At 35.9% G+C, this 16,948-nt stretch overlaps 1 protein-coding gene across 2 annotated transcripts in view; it reads left to right on the plus strand.

The window, feature by feature from the left end:
* Positions 1–16,948, plus strand: part of LOC306845188 (ras-related protein Rab-6B) — an 82,654-nt gene that overhangs the window by 24,029 nt on the left and 41,677 nt on the right. For both annotated transcript variants that reach the window (XM_079377838.1, XM_079377839.1), the window contains exon 2: positions 12,583–12,641. In XM_079377838.1, coding sequence (XP_079233964.1) covers positions 12,583–12,641 — 59 coding nt within the window. The remainder of the gene's footprint in view (positions 1–12,582; positions 12,642–16,948) is intronic.

A 16,948-nucleotide genomic window follows, 5' to 3' on the forward strand; every position in this document is an offset into this window, starting at 1 on the left:
TTTATGGACCGATGAGACAAAGATGATCCTTTATCTAAGTTATGGGAAAGCAAAACTGTGGAACTGCAAATGATCCCAAGCATACAGCCTCATCTGTAAAGCATGGTGGAGGTGGTGTCATGGCATGGGGATGCATGGCTGTCTCTGGAACAGGCTCTCTTAACTTTACTGATGACTTAATATATGATGACAGTAGCAGAATGAATTTGGAAGGGTACAAAACCATCTTGCCTACCAATATTCAAGAAAATGCCACCAGATTCATTGGGAAGTGCTTCATATTGCATCAGGACAATGACCCAAAACACCCTGCCAGTTCGGTCAAGGAATTTATAAGGGCAAAGAAATGGAAAGTCTAAGAATCTCCAGATTTAAATCCGATTGAACATGAATTTCACCAGCTGAAGAGAAGAGTAAAGGCAGAAACTCCCCAAAACAAGCAACAATTGGAACTGGCTGCATTAAAGGCTGGGAAAAGTATTTCAAAGGATGAGTCCAAGAGTCTGGTGATGTCTATGGGTCACAGACTCACTGCTGTGATTGTGCGCAAGGGATCTGCAACTAAATAATAGCATTTAATGTTTTATATCTGCCTTATGTTCAACTGTTCCAATACTTATGCACACATCATTGAGTGGGATGAACTATAAAAGTGCTGTTCTTATTATTTGATAAAACATGTATGTGTTGAAACGGCTAATAATAAAATGTGACATTCTGTAGTTTTGTCTCATATTCATCTTTTAATCATATTTGCAAATGTCTTGACTCCACAGCCAACAGAGCAATTTTGTCTATACATAATAAATATACACAGTACACACACATATATTATGTAAACAAAAACTTTTATTATGGATGAGATTAATCACGATTAATCGTTTGACAGCACTAATATATATACATGTACATACATATCTATCGATCGATCTATCTAGATCTGTTTGGTGGTCTCTGCACATTCACAGCTCTCAAGTCAACACCAAACACAACAAACATCCATATCTACCATCTCGACTGACATCCCACTTTCACTCCCTCTGTTTCTTTTAGCCCCATCACTCTTCTCCTCCTCTTCTCTCCTGTTCTCTCTAATGAATTTTTGATGCTGTATGTTTCTTTCCGGTGTGTTGGGCTCACGTCCCAGTGTCGTGTGGAGGAGGCTGGGCCAAGACGGCCGCCCGGCTGTCGTTTATTTTTATCCATCTCTTGGCAAGCGGGAAACAGTCCCAGGGCGTGGCGCTGGGCTCTGATTGGCTCTCTTTCTCAGTGGGATTGCATGATGGCAATGCCCCAGAGGGTAACGCAGGAGCCATTTCTCTTTGGCACGCTGTAGTGAGGGATCACTGCTGAGAGATATCATTGTTTTGGAGCTGGTAAGCGTCACCTTCAGAGAGAACGTGCATCTGTTCATGCTGGACCGGCCAAATCGGCTATAGATGCTTTTCATCAGAGACTAGCTTGCAAACTGATTATGGCTTTATTCTTTTATAAATCAATGATGTAATTAAAAATGCAATGATATTGATGAATTTCAAATTCATGATATTTGAAAAAAATACTTTTTCACCCTGTAAAAATATATTTAAAAACTTATTGGAAAATAATTATTACAATACACAGATTTATTCAAGGTGTAAGGAGTTATATGTAATTAATATATTAATAAAATGTTATTGCATTTTACTAGATGTTACACCATATTACATTTTTAGAGGCATTTTTTTACCATATGAAACCATCACGAATACAGAAAATATATTTTGAATGATTTTTTTTTTTCATTTCCTTTTTTTCATAGACACTTTTATTTGTCAGTGACCCTTACCCGGTCCATGTTTCCATTGGGTCCGTTGACCTAGAATTAATTATCTTATGTCAGTGGACATTGTTATGTTTATTACTGTCTTTTAATTTGTGAAATTTGGGTAACACTTTATTTTAAGGTGTCCTTGTTACACGTTACATGTACTTACTATTATAACAACAACAAATTCTGCATAATTACATGCAAGTAACCATAAGCCAAACCCTAATCCTAACCCTGACCCTATAGTAAGTAAATATTAAATGTAGTTAATTAATATTACTCAGTACTTAAATGTATAATTACACTGTAACAAGGTGTAAACGAAAGTTGCATTAAAAATTTTAACGCATCTTGAGACGCCTGCATTATGTTCCATTCCTCCATTTCTGGCTGATTTTGCATGCAAGAACATGTCCTGTGTGAACGACCTCTTAAATGCGCAGCAACAGCCTTGGTGTACTAAAAGCTTATCTTTCGACTAAACTGCTAGCATGTAAAGCTGGAGCTTTGACCTCTTCATAGGTCAGCATGCTTCAAAATAGAAGTTGGTCCAGTTCAGTTTGATGCAATTTACTATTATAGCATTGAAGTTACATATGAAACAGGTAATATTTAGTTAATTTTAAGATCACTTGAAGTTAATGATGTAGACAAATAATGATGTTTTAACAGAAGTGTTCATGGATAAAAGAAATTAAAGCCATCCTTTCAGGTGCCATATGTGCAGAAAATTTTAATTAGCTTCTCCAATTACCTTTACCATTAATCTGTCTATTGGTGAAAGAAAAGTTGCACAACCTTAAAAGAAAACTTACTGTGTTTTTCTCGGCAGCAGGCCACAGTAAAGATGTGTGGGCTGATGCTGTTTAGCATGTCATCTTCACCGCACAGCCTGAAACTCTGAAGAAATAACCCAGACAGACTTTTTAGTCAACTACCATGTTTTAATTAGGCACTAGATAATATTGGAATTTGAATCATAAAAGCAAAAGGGTCAAAGACATGACACTCTTTTTTTTTGTCTACTTTATATATTTTTTTAATTAAAATACAGTTCATTGTTCATTCTAAGGCCTCATACCTAAAAAAAAGTCATGTGACCAGTATGCAGGGAAAAAACAACAGCAAACTGTATTATATGACGACACATACAGTTCACGATTGTCAAGTTTCTTAAAATATCAGATTTATTATAACATGGCAAGATTAGTTAAGATTGTAAAATGTCACGTGGTGTGACTCCAAAAGCGTAATGATATTTATAAATAATTATATTTAAAATTATTATTTTAAATATTTAAAAATCTGAAGTAATTTATAAAATAAAAAAAATAATTTAAAAATAATAATTAATTAGTCACATATTAATCTTGTAGGGAAATATGTTAATACTTTTTACTTGGTTGAGGCTTAAAAATTAAACTGTTCCTGAAAATGATAACCATATGAAATATAATGAATATAAGAAAGTGGCACATAATTTGCTTTTTTAATTATTACTTATGTATTTATTTTTCTTGTGTATACTCTTATTTTTAATTGACCCAAAAACATCATTATGGTAATTAAAAATCCCATAAAGGGGTTTTTCTTTTTTCTCTGAAGTGTATCGGTGTTCTCTCTGTTTGGCTGCTTGTCCAGAAGGTATAAGTTTGACCTTTATCATGAGGTTTCTGTTCCTTTCCATCTCCTCATTTGAGCCGCACTGTGCAAGGCTTTAATCCGACAGTCTAGAGGTGTGTGGGCCCTGCAGGTTCAGACGCCTAGTAACAGCTTTTTAGGGGCAGCAGTTGTTCATATACTGGTTTTAATTGGGCCTCATGATGGCAACCCCCACCGTAGTGCCTTTGAACAGACAGATAGGGGGCACTCCTGATTAAAGGAGAAACCTGTTAATTGCTCGATTGTGTGACTTCAAGCACTGCACTTGTGCATATTAAGCTGTCTTTGACAACACTGTATAATTGATGGCTAGTGACCTCCCAGGGGGTGTTTGGATCAGATGCAGTGCATCCAGCAAAAGCTTCTTGTAGTGCCCATTAAAGTGTGTTTTTGTTCTTGTAGCATACAAAGGACATTCAGCTAACCCGAATATTAAGGTGTACACCTTGAGATAAGAACCCCTTGCACAAACAGAGAAGCTTTTGCATTCAAACTCTCAAAAAAGAGTTACCTCTAGAGAGGCTTTAGATCAAGGTAATTACTGCACCCAGTATTGTTGCTAAAGCTGGCTTGTAACATAAGCAAATTAGAAGTCGATCCACCGCTCTTTATGGTCGACGTTTAACAGCGGGGGATTAGAATCATGCACCTTATGCTGTACTGTGAAAACCAGCAAATCACAATAAACAATGCCTAGCCTCATCGTGGCAACACCCAAGCCTAATTAATGGAGTTCCACGGGAGATACATTTGCATATGCAAATTTCATGACCATGTTAGCAATCATTAGATGTGATGCGGCTTTGATGCTGATGTATCGACGGTTCTTTACAAAACTAAGGTTTTGTACATAGCAGGGTTAGGTCAGCCAGCGACTGGGGCTTCTTCTGAGTCTCATGTAGTGGCTGGTATCCAGGGATAAGTGTACAAAAGGCCGCTCTTTATTCTCAGTGTCTGAGGGAGACCAGTGCACCTCTCCACATTAATTAGAGTTTAATGGCAATCAATAGGTCTCAGGCCCTGAAGAAAAAATATTGATTTGTCCAAATGTCAAGATGAAACAGTTTTGCGCTAAAGGTGGGTGGAAGCTGGGCTGAAAAGGGATCATGGAGAGCGAAGGTTAGATGTTTTTTTGGGGACATTGATCACCACAACCGGGAGGCCTTCATTTGCTATGTATAAAAACACATGTGACACTGTTCTAGCAGAAAACTATAAATTGGCACTAACACACTCATACAACACAAAACAAAGAGCACAGGGATTGTTGTAAAGCATGGTGAGCGAAAACACAGCATTTCCTACCATTTAGAAATTAGCTGAAGGGATAAAATCACAATCATACTTGTTGGTCACCCTTCTGATTTGAGAGTATAAGTTGTAAGTCTGTGTGTACAAATATCATAGACATACAGGGGGAAAAAGTATATATTTTATAATTTGCATTATAAAAAATATATTTTTATAATTTGCATTTAGGCTAATGAACGTTAAATGACAGAACTTATGCCACCTAAGTCATCAGATTTGTTTAATATACAGGTGCATCTCAATTAATTAGAATGTCGTGAAAAAGTAAATTTTTTCTTGTAAGTTATTTCAAAAAGTGAAAGTTTCATATATTTTAGATTCATTGCATGTAAAGTAAAACATTTCAAAAGTTTTTTTGTTTTAATTTTGATGATAAGAGCTTACAGCTGATGAAAGTCAAAAATCAGTATCTCAAAATATTAGAATATTTACATTTGAGTTTGAATAAATTACCATCCCTACAGTATAAATTCCGGTTATCTCTTGTTCTTTGAAACTACAATAATGGAGAAGACTGCTGACTTGGCAATGATCCAGAGGATGAACATTGACACCCTCCACAAAGAGTGTAAGTCACAGAGGGTCATTACTGAAAGTTGTGGCTGTTTACAGAGTGCTGTATCAAAGCATATTAAATGCAAAGTTGACTGGAAGGAAGAATTTGGGTAGGAAAAGGTCCACAAGCAAACACTTGTGAGAGCTTCACAAGGAGTGGACTGAAGCTGGAGTCGGTGCATCAAGAGTCACCACGTTCAGATGTCTTCAGGAAAAGGGCTAACAAGCCACTTCTGAACCAGAGACAACGTCAGAAGCGTCTTACCTGGGCTGTGGAGAAAAAGAACTGGACTGTTGCTCAGTGGTCCAAAGTCGTCTTTTCAGATGAAAGTAAATTTTGCATTTCATTTGGATATCAAGGTCCCAGAGTCTGGAGGAAGAGTGAAGAGGCACAGAATCCATGTTGCTTGAAGTCCAGTGTGAAGTTTCCACAGTCAGTGATGATTTGGGCTGCCATGTCATCTGCTGGTGTTGGTCCACTGTTTTTTCTGAAGTCCACAGTCAACGCAGCCATCTACCAGGAAATTTTAGAGCACTTCATGCTTCCTTCTGCTGACAAGCTTTATGGAGATGCTGATTTCATTTTCCAGCAGGACTTGGCACCTGCCCACACTGCCAAAGGTACCAAAAGCTGGTTCAATGGCCATGGTGTTACTGTGCTTGATTGGCCAGCAAACTCGCCTGACCTGAACCCCATAGAGAATCTATGGGGTATTGTCAAGAGGAAGATGAGAGACACCAGACCCAACAATGCAGATGACCTGAAGGCCGCTATCAAAGTAACCTGGGCTTCCATACTACCTCAGCAGTGCCACAAACTGATCAACTCCATGACACGCCAAATTGAGGCAGTAATTAAAGCAAAAGGAGCCCCTACCAAGTATTGAGTACATATACAGTAAATGAACATACTTTCCAGAAGGCCAACAATTCACTAAAAATGTTTTTTTATTGGTCTTGTGAAGTATTCTAATTTTTTGAGTGAATTGGTGGGTTTTTGTTAAATGTGAGCCTAAATTATCACAATTAAAAGAACCAAAGACTTAAGGTTCTAGACTTAAGACTACTTCAGTCTGTGTGCATTGAATTTATTTATTTCACAATTTGAGTTGAATTACTGAAATAAATGAACTTTTCCACGACATTCTAATTTATTGAGATGCACATGTATATGATATATAACATGATAGCTCACCCAATATGAAAAGTAATGGACTGGATGTGAGGATGGGGCTAATAAAAAACAACTTAAATAATATAAAAAATGTGTAAATTCGATTAACAAAACATACAAAATTTAAACTAATTTTCTTTATTTGTGCTATATTGCTAGTAATTTTTTACTTTCTTTTTTTCCTTTTTTTTTGCTATTTACTTGTCTTTAGGCTTGAGAACATTTCTTTACTCTAATCAGGCTAGTATTAGTTTTTTCTGTGATACTGAAATTGGTTTTGTGAACTGTTAAAATTCAGTGGTATTTAAAATGCTGGTATCGTAATTTCAGCAAAAGTATCTATGCTGTGATATTATAACTTTATATACTGTATATCATGGAAATGACTCATTGTGCTATAAGATTTTGCTTAAACCCACCCTGAGTGATTAGCAGAAAATTGCATCAACATGTAACAAATCATGAATAAAATCACTGAGCTGGAGGAGAAGTTACTGCAAGAAGTGTTACAACCATTCCTGGTCTCCCCTATATATAACCTATGAATTATGTATCTTCCTGAACATGAACATACATGGTATATTTTTTTCATTTGATTCATGAGCCTGCAGCACAAATCTGCTGAAAGCCCTGTTTCTCCAGACATTCATTAAAGCAAACATGCAGAATTTGAGAAATTAAATGAGAGCTGTGCCGCAGATTCCTTTCCAGCAAGACTCACAGCACTGACGGTACTCTCACTTTTTAGGACTGTTACGAGCGACCAAGGGGCCAGAGTTTGAGTAGTTAACATGACCCCTTTGGCCCCTATGCTGTTAGATGGTAGAAGCTAAAAATCTGTCTATTCTGACAGTTTTTTTCCAAGCAACATATGTTAGCAATATACTGTAGCTCCATTATACTGTATATCCTCATGGACAAAAGCTCCGTTCTATTTGTTTTCCTCATTGAATATCCCGTTTTACTTTAACATGTTACATTACAGATGTAAAATGGATTTGGAAGAGAGATTTAGACAGACTTTGGGGATAGTTCACCCAAAAATGAAAATTCTGCCATTTTACTTAACCGCAGAAGAAAGTTATACAGGTTTGGAACAACAAGGGTGAGTAAATGATGACAAAATAAAAAAAACTATTTTTTTATTTTTATTATAATGGCTCAGAGCATGCATGGAGGCCACCAATGTCTGACATGCCAGTCAGAAAATTCAAGTTTGTGGACCAGCAGTAGAGAGATGAACACACAGAAAGAGACATGTTGCCATTGTCAGTAGATCATTCTGTACTCCTCCATTCTCTTTTAAAGCCTTGCACCCTGTGCTGTTAACTACAGATTGAACAACCTCTCTGGCTAATGGCTCTCTAATTGTTCTCCATGTGTTTTTATCCCCCTTCAACCTGTGCTGAGAGTGATGATTCAGAGAATTTGCAGCAAAGCATGAGCTTTCCTGAGATGAAAGATCAGCATGCACCTGACAGACAGAGATGCAATAGGAGAGATGAGCAGGTGTCATTATAGATACATCAGCAACTTTTTTGCTGTTTGTTTGCTTTCTGCTGCACTTCTGCACAATGTCCTTTGTCACTATGTAGTTTGATTTCATTACATTACTGTGGTGTGATGGTGTAAACAGATGGAGCATGGACGGAATCATGGAATGCAGTCATAAAAATAGAATTCACTGTGTAATTCAGAATGTCACGGAATTTTGCAAATATATCAAAAGTAGGCCTATACAATTAATGAAAATCACATCCCGAAACAGTGTAGTGACTGTGATTATTAAACTGTGAAAGAAATATGACGTTTTTGTGTATCTATGTGAGGGAGTGGAACAGTTTTGTCTGCTACATGTACTTGAATGTGCATAATGTTCATGGGTTGGGCTCATGAGATTTTACCATTAAATCTGATAAACTATTGTTAAATACATACAGAGAAGTTCAAACATCTTCACTACCACACATGAATAACCACATAACATGAATATATTACCATAGTAAAGTAGTAAAATGTGAGCTTATATTATGTGTTGTAAAGGGATTGTTACAGTACATTGTCGTTTGATTTAGAATTTAGGGGAAAATTTGATTATTTTATTAATTCAATTGATTAAATGTGATTTTTAAGATTAAAATAGAATCTTGAAAAAATAAGAGATTAGGGCCCCTGTATTTTCAGCCATGCTAAGATGCTGCTAAATAATGCATGCTAATTATCTGAAGCACTAATTACAGATACAAAAAAGTGCCTAAAATAAAGTTAATTAGCCAGACTGATAAGCATAAGCTTTCATAATTGATATTGCTGATAGATTGTCTGTGGCATTTTACATAGTTTAGACTGTTTCTCTCCAGAAACGCGGTTTCACAACATTAGTACTGAGGATTTTTATCAGCATACATGAGTGGATTTGTCATGAATATATAATAGTGATGAAATAAAGCTGTTTTAAATTCAATTCTTGGAGTTCTTGGTGTGTCTGCTAACATTTATCAGGCAGCGCCTCGAGTGTGCGTTAAAGAGAAATCAAAGACCAGAATCTCTGTACCAGAAGCCTCCGCTGTCGCTTGCGTTCATATTTTATCAGTATAGTTCTTTAATAAGATTTAGATTTAGAAGAAGCAGAGATGATGAATGGTTCTCAGGGTGGGCATATTTTTGAAAGTCAGTTTTGATACAAGCATATTCAATATTGTGTTAGCTAAAAAGAAAAAAAAAAGCAGTTGAAGAGGTATTTCCGCTGCACAGGAAATAAGATACAGTTGCACCTTTATGTCAATTCATTTAGAGTAGGTTGTCCTGCCATTAAATAGCCCATTATAGTCTTCTCAACAAAATTTTAAGTAATAGTTCATTCAGAAATAAATAAAAATTATTTGATCAAATTCAGCAATTTTTTCCATGTTTTGCAACCTCGCAGTGTTCCAAAGGTAAAAATAGGAATTCTAGATATAGACAAAAGTTGTTAGAAGTTTTCTATTGTAGATATTTTTATTTGATACATCTTAATTGTTAATTGTAACAGTTAAGTTACATCAGAAATTCAGAAGGTCAGAAATTTTTTTGTATTGTGAAAAATATTGTATTGTGATGAACTTACCAATGCCCATTTTTACTTGTATTTTTGGACACTGCATGTGTATGCAACATAAAATACAGATTCATTGATTCATTCATTTATCATAATAATCATGGTACTGTATTCTTAATTTCATATTAAAAACAAATGCAATTCTTATTTACGAGACTCTACACATTTGTTACTTTGCATTATTAGCTGTATTTGATCAAAAATACAGTAATATTGTGAAATATTATTACAATTTTTTTTTTTTACTTGTTTTCTGTTTTAATATATTTTAAAATGTAATTATTCCTTGGATGCAGAGCTGAAGCTGTTTGAGCCCAAACGTTTGAATGGCAGAGTAATTTCTATGTAAATGCATGTATGATTTCTCTGTGCAGCATTGAACACTTTGTGTAATGTACTGTTAGCAGTATTTATGTGGTTTAAAGATACAAGGCAAAATTCTATTTCTAATTTATTCTATCTGCAGTTTCTCCCATTAAACCGCCAGCTTACCCTTACATTTTTCAACATGCTTTAGTCTCTTCCTTCCCATTTCCATTTCCTTATCCTGTATCCATTATCTGATTGTGCCTCTAATGGGCGCTCTTAGTGGAGTCAAAGCACCAAATCCAATCTATCACAGTAAAGTCTAAGCTCTAAGCCCTATGTCCAGCTATAGCTCTGCTGTCTGGAATAGGTGATTAACTGAAAAATGGTGGATGCCCTCTGCTCCACTAAATGACATGATATTAAATATTTAACAGGACTAAAATTAGACACCCACCACTCTGTCTATTAGGAACAGAGTTCGAGCATTCCATTTGGTGGATTCTGAGGAGACTACACTACTTTAAAAAAGTTTAGGATCATTTTTTTCTGTTAAGAAATTAATATTTCTTCAGCAAGTATTCAGTTGATCAAAAGACTTCAAATAAATGCTGTTCTTTTGATCTATTTATTCATCAAAGAATCCTGAAAAAGTGTATCTTGGTTTCCACAAAAAAAACATTAAGCAGAGCAACTGTTTTCAACATAGATGATAATAACGTTTCATGAGCATCAAATCAGTATATTAGAATGATTTCTGAAGGATAGTGTGACACTGAAGACTTGAATAACGGCTGATGAAAATTCAGCTTTGCATCACAGGACTCATTTTAATTTTAAAATACATTAATCAGAAAACAGTTATTTTAAATTATAATAGCATTTCACAGTATTGCTGATTTTACTTTATATTTGATCAAATAAATGGAGCCTTGATGAGCTTAAAAGGCTTCTTAAAGAAACATGAAAAATCTTACCAATCCCAAACTGTTTTATAGTGAAGTGAAGTGACATACGGCCAAGTATGGTGACCCATACTCGGAATTCGTGCTCTGCATTTAACCCATCCAACGTGTACACACACACACACACACACACACACGCACGCACACACCCGGAGCAGTGGGCAGTCATTTATGCGCCCGGGGAGCAGTTGGAGGTTCGGTGCCTTGCTCAAGGGCACCTCAGTCGTGGTATTGAGGGTGGAGAGAGGGCTGGACATTCACTCCCCCCACCTACAATCCCTGCCGGCCCGAGACTCGAACCCGCAACCTTTGGATTACGAGTCCGACTCTCTAACCATAAGGCCACGAATTCCCCACCAGTATTTATAGTATTTCCTAGAGAAAATAAATCCAATGACCAGTTTTTCAACCTAAATTTGCAGCTCTAGCAAAGCAAATGTAAGTGGATGTTCTATTCCCATTGGTCTTGATGCAGTAGGAGCTGATATATGTTAGCGTCTGCCTCTCAGCGTCAGCTATAGCAGGGAAGACTGGCTCTCTCTCCTCAAGCACTCCCAATTTGTACAAACGTCTTCCATCCAGTGCCTTCGTCTGCTCTCAATAATCACGGTTCGTTTGATGGGGAGGGAAGGGGGCATAGCCCAAACCATAATTCAGTATTTACTCAAAAGCATTAGATAAAGCCTTATGAGCCCCATTAATTTAGATCCTCCTCGCTTTTAAACGGAGACAGATCAGTGTCTTAGGGAAAATTAGCATTTAAATGACTTGTGACCTGCAGCCTCCAGTCAACTCGCTGCGAAGACTTCTCAGCCATGAGAAATCCTGCTCTCCTTTATTTGATCTGTAGCTCAGTTATTTTCTGTGTGGATGTGTGGGTGTGGGTAAATTCATCCATTTATCTACACAGGTATATTTTCTTGGGGGTTGTTTTCTCAGGGGAATCTCAGGTCAGCAGGGCAGATGAAGTTGTGCTGATGTTTTTACTGCAGTCTCATATCTGAGTTTAGGTTCTGTGATGCTATTACTGGGATATTTTAAACTGTTTTCTGCCCTATATTTAATAAACCTGCCTCAAAAGAAGTAAAATCTAAATAATCTACCTTTTAATACCTTTTTGATTGCTTGCATGAAGGGGCTTCACCACATTACCATTCATGAAATATAGATGTGAAAATAAAACACCGTTATGTGCTGCTCTGGAAGATTTAGCAATTTCTGTGTCTCCTGTGACAGCTGATGACAAATCGAGTCTATTCTTACCTCAAAAGAAATCCTTTTTGATCTTTAAATCTGAGATAGTTTAGGTTCTCTATTGGCACCCGTGGTTCTATAAAAAACCTTTAACATCACACAAAAGGTTCTTTATAGTGAACTGTTCACTGAAAGGTTTATTTAGCAACCAAAAATGGTTCTTTCTATGGCATCACTGCAAGAACCCCCTTTTGGACACTCTCTTTTAAAAACTGTAGTCCTAATGCAATAATTTTCAATGGTTCCATAACGTCACTGACGACCTTCTGGGTTAGTCTCCAATTGAATGATTAGATCTCTTGGCAGAGGTTTCAGTTAGCGCAGTTGGCAGCCCACAGTTTGCAAATCAATCCAGTAAGCCCAGGCAGGCATCACTGGCTTCCTCAGTCGCCGTCTGCTTTCAAATGGCTTCTATTTGAATGTTTCTCTTCTCTTTGTTCTCTTACAGTGGGGAAGACTTCCCTGATCACACGCTTCATGTATGACAGCTTTGACAACACGTATCAGGTAGGCAGCTGGCGGGCCGCATGACATCCTTGTCATTCTGTCACTCAGAGAACTCAATGTGTCCCTCCCCTTATTGTGCAGCATCAACGAGTCATTTCGCACAGTCTTCAGAAAACAAAATGGGCCGAGTTCAGTCTTTCATTTGTGAAGACAATTCTTCCAAACTGATTATAAACGTTCGACATGATTGTGTGGTTAGTAAATCACAGAAACACATTTGTGAAATTTGATTATTCATCCTACTGTATATGCATCTCCAATCTCATATGAATTAGCAACAGCGTACATGTATGGTCAGTTTCATATGACACCGTATGAACTGATTATACACTGCATATTAGCGGTGGGCGTTATGATCAATATATATATATATATATATATATATATATATATATATATATATATATATATATATATATATATATATATATATATATTGCTCATTTTTTTGTATTTTTAATATGAATATTTTTTATATTTTGTTAATTTTGCCAGAAATTTGCCAGAAATGCTCTAATTCATCCGTGTCCCATAGCACATAGCTTCCCTGCACTATAACACACTTATAAAAATCACTAGTCAGCACTAGTAGATGTATTATGTGTGTGAGTGAAGTTAAACTGTTATTGTTAGCACTGCAAACAATAAAACTCTATCCTAAATTGTTATAATGGGGAGTTGGTGCTGTTTTTGTACCTAAAAGTTATAGCTTTTATTTTATTGATAATAAAACAAAACTACTGTTTTATTAATAACCTTATTATAAATAACCTGTTATACACCATTATTGCCTTGTGGTGCGATTCTCCTTCTGACTTCTCAGATCATTATCACATCAACTCATTTGGTATTATTGTGTACAATTTGCATTTTTTGTAACACAGAATCAATACTCCTGTCATTACGTTCACACCAAGCTTTTTGGAGGACAGTTAACTTTTTTTCACAAAGTGGTCAAGTCGTCAAAGTACTTCTAGTAGTCAAAAGTGCCCATAAATGAAAAATCAGCCATGTGTGTTCTGTCAAACTACTGTTATGACCAAATGTCTTAAGACTTTGTATTAGACTTCCATTCCACTTATCTACATGGTTTATAACCCATAAAACCTGAAGGACAGTGAAATGATGCGAATGGATAATGTTTTTCAGGCTGAAATGCTCTGTAGGCATGTGTCTATTTAGATGTTCTTGTATTTGAGCTGAGTCACAGCTTTAGTGCACTACAGGTTGTCACAATAGTCCAACCGTCTGAAACATATGCATGATGACGGCTGTCTGAAGTCTCTCTGGCCTTGATCTTGCCTTTCTTTCTTTATATCCTCCCCATTCTGATGCACTAACACTGTGTCCACAAATGAGTTAAAACTTCAGCAATTTTTCATAAAATGGCATTTAAACTTTAGTAGGGCATGGGGTACATTCATTTCTATGCCAAATGGAAACCTCATCTCATAAATAATGTTATGTATTCACTCTATTGGTAATATCTTGTTATATAAATTTACAGTGTAAATGATTAAAAATTAGACGCTTACAGTTTTCCTCCACACTGACAGTGCATAGTAGCTTAATATTTCACAAAATGCCAGAATATAGAGTTAAGCTCTAAGCAGCCCTCTGATCTGCACTTTCACAATGTGTGTAACGATAATACTATGTTTGTGTCATAAACCAAACTAAGCATGCTGTAGCACTACAGTGTCAAGCTGTAATAAGATTACACGCGTGCTTTATGAACAGACTGTGTTGTGCTTTCTGACGAGATGATAGATTCTGGAATCTCAAATCCAGAGCGCTGTTTTGCACCGCATGTTCATTCTTAGTAAAATGCTTTGTGTTCCGTTATCTATTAATATAAAACAATTCAAGCAATGCTAGTGGTATTTTTAATAATTTGGCACATTTCTAAATTAGATCCCAGAGTCATATATATATATATATATATATATATATATACATACATACACACATGATTATATACACACACATATATATATATATATCCTATTCATATGTATATGTGTCATGTAGTGTTTCTTTAAAAAGCCTCTTCAGAACAAAAACCTTTACTTTTGTGTCATCACTGGCATAGCGAGAAATTCCACATATAATTTTTTTTGTCAAATTCCTTCCTCGAATCCTTATTTTTACATGAGGGATCACAGGCTCTTAATGAAGCTGAGATTCCAGATTCTCGTTTCACACAGCCATTAAAGACTTTGGCCATGCAGTCATTTTTCTTGCTTGAGGAGGTTCATTGATAACAATTGAATCTGACTGAAACCAAACAGTTTCTTGTGTCATTTGCATATGAATAAAATATACTGCCTCATCAGTGTCACCTTTGAGAAGTAAAAGGCATCTTAATGAGCTGATGCTCACTACAGTTACACTGGAGAGAGGAAGGGACACGAGCGCTTTTCTAATTTACATATTCTTGAATAAGCTCAAATCAAGCTGCTTCTCAACATTGAGATTGACCTTAAGATGTCTGGCAGTGGGCTTTCATGATAGCATATGCCAGAAAAGCAGAGAGCATCACCCTGACTCCTATCATCTGTCAGTCTTCTGCTCTATGCAAAATGAGATAGGCACATCTGCATATTTATGACTTTCCATCTCATGTAGGTTCATTGCTGTCTGAGTCTGTATTACATCAACGTTTAGAGAGACATTTGAGTAGAAAACGACCATTTAGAACAAAAGCTCCTGTATTTCCCTATACAGACCTCAGCTACCAGACACATACTCCTCTGTTTAGGAATTTAATCTCATTATTTCAAAATTGTTGTTTGCCGTTTATGTTGGTGATGTATAAAAGCATCAAAGAATCATAACAATATAGCCCAGAGGAAAATTGTATTGCTCAGAGGTTGCTCTGTCATAAATAAGGTTGCGTTCTCGTTTATATTCAAGTATCAACTTGTTTCTCTTAAAATTCCTTAGAAACAAAAGAAACAATTGTTGCGTTATTCATTGTGCCATTCCTGTTTATTTCAATGGTAGTTGCTTGGCTGGCACATACAGCTTCTGAAGTAAATCAACCTGGATCTTCGATTTATTGGAACTGATGCTTCTTCCAAGTACATCTATAAGTACATCAAACCACATTCATCCACGCAGAGGAGCAGGGCCGAAGCACAAGCAAATCAATGTTCGTCTACAAAACACATCATTTTTTAATTTTTTTTAATTATTTTTTTTATTAGTAGGAGTGCAAAACATACAACATATGGTGAACACAAAACACAAAAAAAACAGCAATGACAATAACAGCGATGAAAGCAAACAGTCATGACAATCTGAATAATAGTAGTAGTATTTAAGTAATATTAACATGCATAAAAATAATAATAATAATAATGAAAATACTAAAAATGGTGATGATAACAATATTCTGTGATGACGGCAACTGTAATATCAATAGAGATAAAAGTAATAATAATAGTAACAATAGTAATAATAATGTAATAATGGCATATACCCAACACATACCACACCTATTCTAACTTATGTGTCAGTGTATTTTTATTAATTTATTTTTATTTTTTTATTTTTTTCTTCCTTCTCTCCTCTCATTCACGATGAGATAACTATATGTATATATGTCTAAGCTGAGGTGGTGCATTAAAAGAAGGAGTGTGGTGCATTAAATTCAGCATGCGGTGCATTAAAAACGTATGGTATATGTTGGGGGCAAATCTGATTTAGTTATATATTTTAAGTATATTTAGTGTTATGATCTTCATTAAACCGTTACCGTCCTTATACAAAACATCATTCCATCAACAGCTCAATGTTTCTAAGATATTAATAAAAATAATAGTAATAATGAAAACACTCGTAGTATTACTAAAACCTTGTATAAATATGTATAATAATATGCGGGTAAATAAATAATCAGAATCAGCGTGTCACATTTGTAAAAGTTGAAAGAGGTCTGATCTGGAGTGTTGTGGTTCCGAAGTATTGTAAGGAGGTGAAAAATATTCTAGGGAGATGTATTCTGTGAGCAAATTTTTCCAATGTGCTATGTGAATAGTGTTTCGGGAAAAACACATTATTTTTTAACCGCTCAAAAGTTACATAAAATACATGATTATTGCAAATGACTGTGAATTGAGAAACAGTTAGTTACAGGATTTAAGCAGCCAAACCCTGAACCTAGTTTGCAGTGAATGTATGAGTTTATGTATGTTTTTACAGTATTAATTAGAAATGCCTAATTCTATGAGCCCTACATTGTTTGATCGAGTGAGGCACAGTGCAGCGCAGCAGGAGGTTTCAGGTCTTCTCTCTTTAGTGGG

This window comes from Barbus barbus, assembly GCF_936440315.1.
Source record: "Barbus barbus genome assembly, chromosome: 25".
In the NCBI taxonomy this organism is placed as follows: Eukaryota; Metazoa; Chordata; class Actinopteri; order Cypriniformes; family Cyprinidae; genus Barbus; species Barbus barbus.